Genomic DNA, 5,864 nt, shown 5'->3' with positions numbered 1-5,864 from the left:
AAAAAATATTACCTGTAACAAAAAATAAGTTTAATATAGGTGATGTCGTTCGTATTAGTAAGTACAAAGGAGAGTTTCAAAAGGGCTATACGCCAAACTGGTCTACCGAATTGTTTAAGATTTTCAAAGTAATAAAATCTCAGCCGCCTACTTATTACATACAAGACCTACATGAAGTGCCCATAAAAGGTTGTTTTTATGAATATGAACTTCAAAAAACCTATCACCCTAATATTTATTTGGTTGAAAAGGTTATTAAAAGGAGTAGGAATAAGGTTCTTGTCAAATGGCTCGGTCTCAACCCAAATGAAAACAGCTGGATCGATAAAAATAATATCATAAATAACTGAGGTACTAGGTAGGTATACCTATATTATATATTATGGATTCAAACATATTTTTTTTCATTATCTACCTAGTTATGAAAGGGAAAGGACTTATAAATTCATTTATTAATAACTTGCCTGTAGAGTTACACTTACCAGGCTATCAATACTGCGGACCGGGTACACGCTTGCAAGAACGTTTGAAAAGAGGTGATAAAGGAATTAACCCTTTAGACAACGCGTGCATGCAACACGATATTGCTTACACAAAATATTCGAATTTGAGAGATCGCCATAAGGCCGACTTACTGTAAAAAATATGGCAAAACAACGACTAAAATCAAAAGATGCTAGCAGAGGCGAAAAAAGTGCATCTTGGTTGGTAAATAAAATTATGAAAGCAAAAATTAGAACAGGTGCTGGGATTAAGTCATTTAAATCTTCGGTGTCTAAATTGAAAACGCTTCTGAAGAAACTAAAACCAAAAACTAACAAACACGCTATAGAATTAGCATATTCTGCAGCAAAAAAAATATTTCATAAAAATAATCGCATTAAATTACCTAGAATTATACCCATTCCTAAAACAGGAGGAATTCTTCCTCTAATTCCTATTTTTGCTGGACTATCTGCATTGGGTTCATTAGCTGGTGGTGTGGGTGGAATAGCTAAAGCAGTAAATGATTACAAGTCAGCTCAAAAAAGTATTGTCGAATCCGAACGCCACAATAAGATGATGGAATCAATCGCCTTGGGTAAAGGTTTATTCATCAAACCTTACAAAAAGGGTAAAGGATTATGTGTACAATCTTCAAAAAACTAGTTTTAAGGTTACCCAGGCGAGCTCTTAGTAACATTGATATATTAAATTACACTCGTGATATACCATATTTTCGCGGTGTTTATATGAGAGATACTTTGCCGAGTAAGCCTAATTATATAGAATGTGCCATTCTAAATTTAGATATTTCGCTTAATGAGGGAACTCACTGGGTAGCCTATGTTAAAGTAAATAATTATGCAGAGTATTTCGATAGTTATGGTTTAAAACCACCTTTAGAATTACTGAACTATTTAACAAAGAAAACTGTTGTATTTTATAATTATGAAAACTGCCAAAAAAGTCACCTTTATAATTGCGGGCACTTATGTATTAAGTTTCTTAGAAAATTCTGGAAAAACGTTTAAAATAAGGTTTTGCTTATAAATATTCTCATTAACACGATGTCATTCACACTATCAATTACTGGTCGCGAATCAGCTTTGTCAACATATTATTCTCCAGCTTTACAACTTGGAGGTGAATATGAGTGCGGACTAGTATTTTTTTCAACCTTCAATTCAATACCTAACATAGATAAAAACAACAACAATTTTTATTATGGTGATAACGAAGTCATTAAAATTCCGGAAGGATCTTACGAACTGTTGGATATTAGTGACTTTTTGAAAACCAATTTACCTGGTTGTACGTTTGAGTTATTATGCAACAATAATACTTTGAGTACGAAGATATTTTGTTCTAAAGACATTCATTTTGAGAAAGCTGGTTCAATTGGGAGGATATTGGGGTTTAGAAATGAATTACTTAAAGCCAATATATTACATGAATCTATCTTTCCGGTGAGCATTCTCTCTACAACCATCGTTCGAATCGAATGTGATATCGTGAGCGGTTCTTATATAAACGGAAAACCTAGTCATATTATTTATGAATTTGCTCCCAGTGTACCACCAGGATACAGGATCATAGAAATTCCGAAAAACTTGATATATTTTCCGGTTAATCAAGACACTGTTAGTGAAATCAATATAAGGATTTTAGATGCAAATAATAATGTTATTAATTTTCGACAAGAAGAATTACAGCTCTATTTGCATTTGAGACGAAAATGATTGATTTTATAAATATAAGGTTTGAACCTAGATGTAAAGCTCCCATTGCATTACATACAGTGCAAGAGCAACCACCTACCAAAAGGAAAAAGCTAACCAAGGAAAACAAACAGTTTCTAAAAGCCATCAAACTTATAAAATGACTATTTTAAACATATTGGATCCCATCGCTCATGATAATAGCATTGAAAGCTATGAAGTTCATTCGTATAAGCCTTACATAAACAGTTTTAACAAAAATGATGAGATTCGCATTCCTATTAATCAGCAAGACTTATACATTTTACCATCAGCGAGTACACTATACATAGAAGGTTCGGTTAATGTACATCGTCCAAACGGAGATAAAAGAGAAAGAGTAAGTAGTGTGGAGTTTGTGAACAATGCAATACTCTTTCTTTTTCAAGATATTCGTTATGAACTAAATGGTGTTGAAATTGATAGAATAAAAAATGTTGGTGTTACAACTACTATGAAATCGTTGATATCTATGAATGAAAATGAATCCAAAATGTCGCGTTTGTGGGGGTGGGACACTAATGGTGTAAAAAATACAACAGGCAATTTTTCCGTTTGTATACCATTGAACAAAGTTCTTGGTTTTGCAGAGGATTATAATAAAATAATAATGAATTGTAAGCATGAGTTGATACTTCTGCGTAGTAATACAAACCTAAATGCTATAAAATTAAACACAAATGAAGTTTTAGACGATATAAACATTAACAAAATAGTATGGAGAGTTCCACATATAAAAGTTTCAGATCGTGAGAGAGTTAACTTGCTGAGATATTTAGAAAAAGATAGACCTATATGTTTAGGATTTAGGAATTGGGACCTCTATGAATACCCTCTGTTACCCAGAACTACAAAACACACTTGGTCAATAAAAACTTCATCGCAAATAGAAAAGCCACGCTTTGTTATAATAGGTCTGCAAACAGAAAGAAAAAACATTGGAACTGGAAATATGTCACAGTTTGATCACTGTTATTTACGTGACGTTAAAGTTTTTTTAAATTCTACTTACTTTCCCTATGAAAGCCTCAACGTAAACTTTGCAGACGACAGATATTTGTTATTATACGAGATGTATGCTAAATTTCAACAGTCTTATTACGGACACCGTTGTGAACCGTTGTTGAGTTTAAAAGAATTCAAGGATATATGTCCCTTATTTGTAATTGATTGTTGTAGACAAAACGAAACCTTGAAAACTGGTCCTGTAGACGTTCGTATAGAAATAGAAAGTGACTTAGAAATTCCTGATCATACTTCTACCTACTGCCTCATTCTTAACGATTGTATAATCGAGTATAAGCCACTTTCAAATATTGTAAAAAAAATAACATGAATCCTGAATACAGTTTCGTTGACTTACAAGGATTTTATAATTATAAAAACGACTTCATTGTTAAAGAGTTTGCAATAGCTACTAAAGATTTTACGCAAATATATTTAGTAAAGCCTCCATATAATTTTTCAACTTTAACTGATAGTGAAAAAAGACAAGTAAGATGGTTGGAAAGAAATAGAGGAATTTACTGGCGTGAAGGATTCGTAGATTACCTTGAATTTAAAAGGTTGATTAAACCTGTATTGCTCGATAAAACATTAGTTGTCAAAGGTTATGAAAAGATTAATTGGGTAAAAAAACTATCACCATTTTGTTCAGTTATAGATATAGAAGAACAAGGATGTCCTAAACTTGAAACTCTATGTAAAAAATATGATAAAGATAAAAAATTCAATTGCTTTAACCACAAAAATGTCTGTGCCTTAAAAAATGTGCTTTGTGTAAAGCGATGGTATTACGATAATTTATTAGGTATTTCTACTTTAAGTTAGTTTAATTAATAAAATGACTATCTATGTTTAATAATTAAGTAGGTATTGATTTTTTATGTAATAAATGTTAATAAAATAAAAAAAATGCCTTTATTTTTATAAAACCAAACTATATTTATTATCACATACACATAAAAATAGACTAATAATTATTACACATCTTTTTTGAAATTTTGTTGACAATATTCTCTGCCATGTCCATTACTTCATCAACGGGATCTACAACCACGTATTGAGCACTTAACACTGCATTTTCACTATTTGTGTCCTGACACTCATTTAGATCAAACACTTCTATTTTCACTAAGCGATGACCTCTCTTTACTGCCTTGCTAACCACATATGATTTCAATGTGGATTCTTTTGCAGTCCGTTTTCTCGTAGGTTTGCTCTTCCGCTTCCCGCCGTCTGCAGGACCTGGATTCCGTATTTCCTCGACATCGCTCTCGAGCCCTTCCAACATGTTCTGTGCATAGTAGTAGGGGTCAGTCAGATCAGCCTCATCTAAGATCTATGGACAATAAAAATAATTATTATAATTAAATAAATTATACTTAGGAAGCTGACACTAAGACAAAAACGTAAAATTAAAACTTACCGAAATAGACATGTTCTCGCCAAAATGGTATTCTCCTTTACTCGATCAAAATAAGCATGAGTCCTATTGTAAAAAATGCTTCACTTAATATACGTATCGGTAAATGAAGCAGTCATTTTCTATCTCTATGAAATCGTATAGGAGTGAGTAGCTTACAACTTAACCAAGTTGTTGTCATTATTTTTGCTGACTGTTTAAACTGCGGTCATGCCCCCGCGCACGCGCACATTAAGTAACCTACATTAGCGTTCATAAAAATGCTGACGTTAAACCTAGTCCCGCGCATTCTAATGGTTTCTTATTTTCCTAATGAAAAAAGCAGAGAAATAAAACAGAACTAATAATAATAACTAAAATTTATTCATTATAACATACACATACACTTAATACCTAATTATAATTATAATAATAAGTACCTAAAACTAAACTTAACCTAAGGTTCGCTTGCACGATAAAGTTAAACGTACGGTCAGGTGCAGAGAAACCTGACCCCCCGCTCATAGTAACAATGCTTCTGAGGGGGTCCGGTGTCTCTGCCCCTTACTCGTCCCCGTACTCGTCATTTGGGTAAACAACATTTAACTTCCTCGTGCAGGCTAGGCTTAAAACTATTATTAATTATTTTTTAAACCATACTTTGTTAGTAACAATGTTGCTTATTGTATGTTAGTTTCTTACAGCTAATACTTATATCCTATAAAACATTATTAACATATTTAATTATACTAAATGACCTTATTAATAAAAACCTAATCGAACTCTCAAAACTGTTTTGCCTATAGTGCGCGCGGGGCTAGCTGGCCGCGCCCCGCCTCCCCGTCCCACCGTGCACCGCTCACATACCTAAGACGCGGACAGCTAGTTCCGCGCGCACTATAATACACTGTTTAATGGAAAGGGACAAAACAATTAGTTGGAGATGGTTTGAAGGATCGATTCGCTTTTTATTTATAAGGTCGTAGGTGTATAAGTTAATGGTCAATTTCAATCTTTTTTATTTTCCTAATATTGAGGTATGACCCCACGCTATAGTTGATATTTGATTACGATTAATTAAACGTTTGTCATCATTTCTTGATAATGCGACTTTGTTTACGCTTTGAGTGAAAATTTCGTGTTTTATTGATTTAAAAAGAATATTTTTCTTTCGCAGCACTTTACCTTCAAATAAGGTCTGCTCATAATTACTAAAATCT

At 32.9% G+C, this 5,864-nt stretch overlaps 1 protein-coding gene across 1 annotated transcript; it reads right to left on the bottom strand.

Moving 5' to 3' along the window:
• Positions 1-4,152: 4,152 nt before the first annotated feature.
• On the bottom strand, positions 4,153-5,216 carry LOC105396176. The gene is made up of 2 exons (XM_038117973.2): positions 4,669-5,216; positions 4,153-4,581 (listed from the first exon to the last, which is right to left on the bottom strand). Exons 1-2 carry the CDS (start codon positions 4,678-4,680, stop codon positions 4,213-4,215), a joined length of 381 nt encoding a protein of 126 aa, XP_037973901.2. The 5' UTR covers positions 4,681-5,216; the 3' UTR covers positions 4,153-4,212.
• Positions 5,217-5,864: the final 648 nt, after the last annotated feature.

The sequence above is a fragment of the Plutella xylostella genome, chromosome 6 (genome assembly GCF_932276165.1).
Source record: "Plutella xylostella chromosome 6, ilPluXylo3.1, whole genome shotgun sequence".
Lineage (NCBI taxonomy): Eukaryota > Metazoa > Arthropoda > Insecta > Lepidoptera > Plutellidae > Plutella > Plutella xylostella.
The sequence above is the reverse complement of the archived record's forward strand: the minus strand, read 5'-3'. Positions and strand labels throughout refer to the sequence as shown.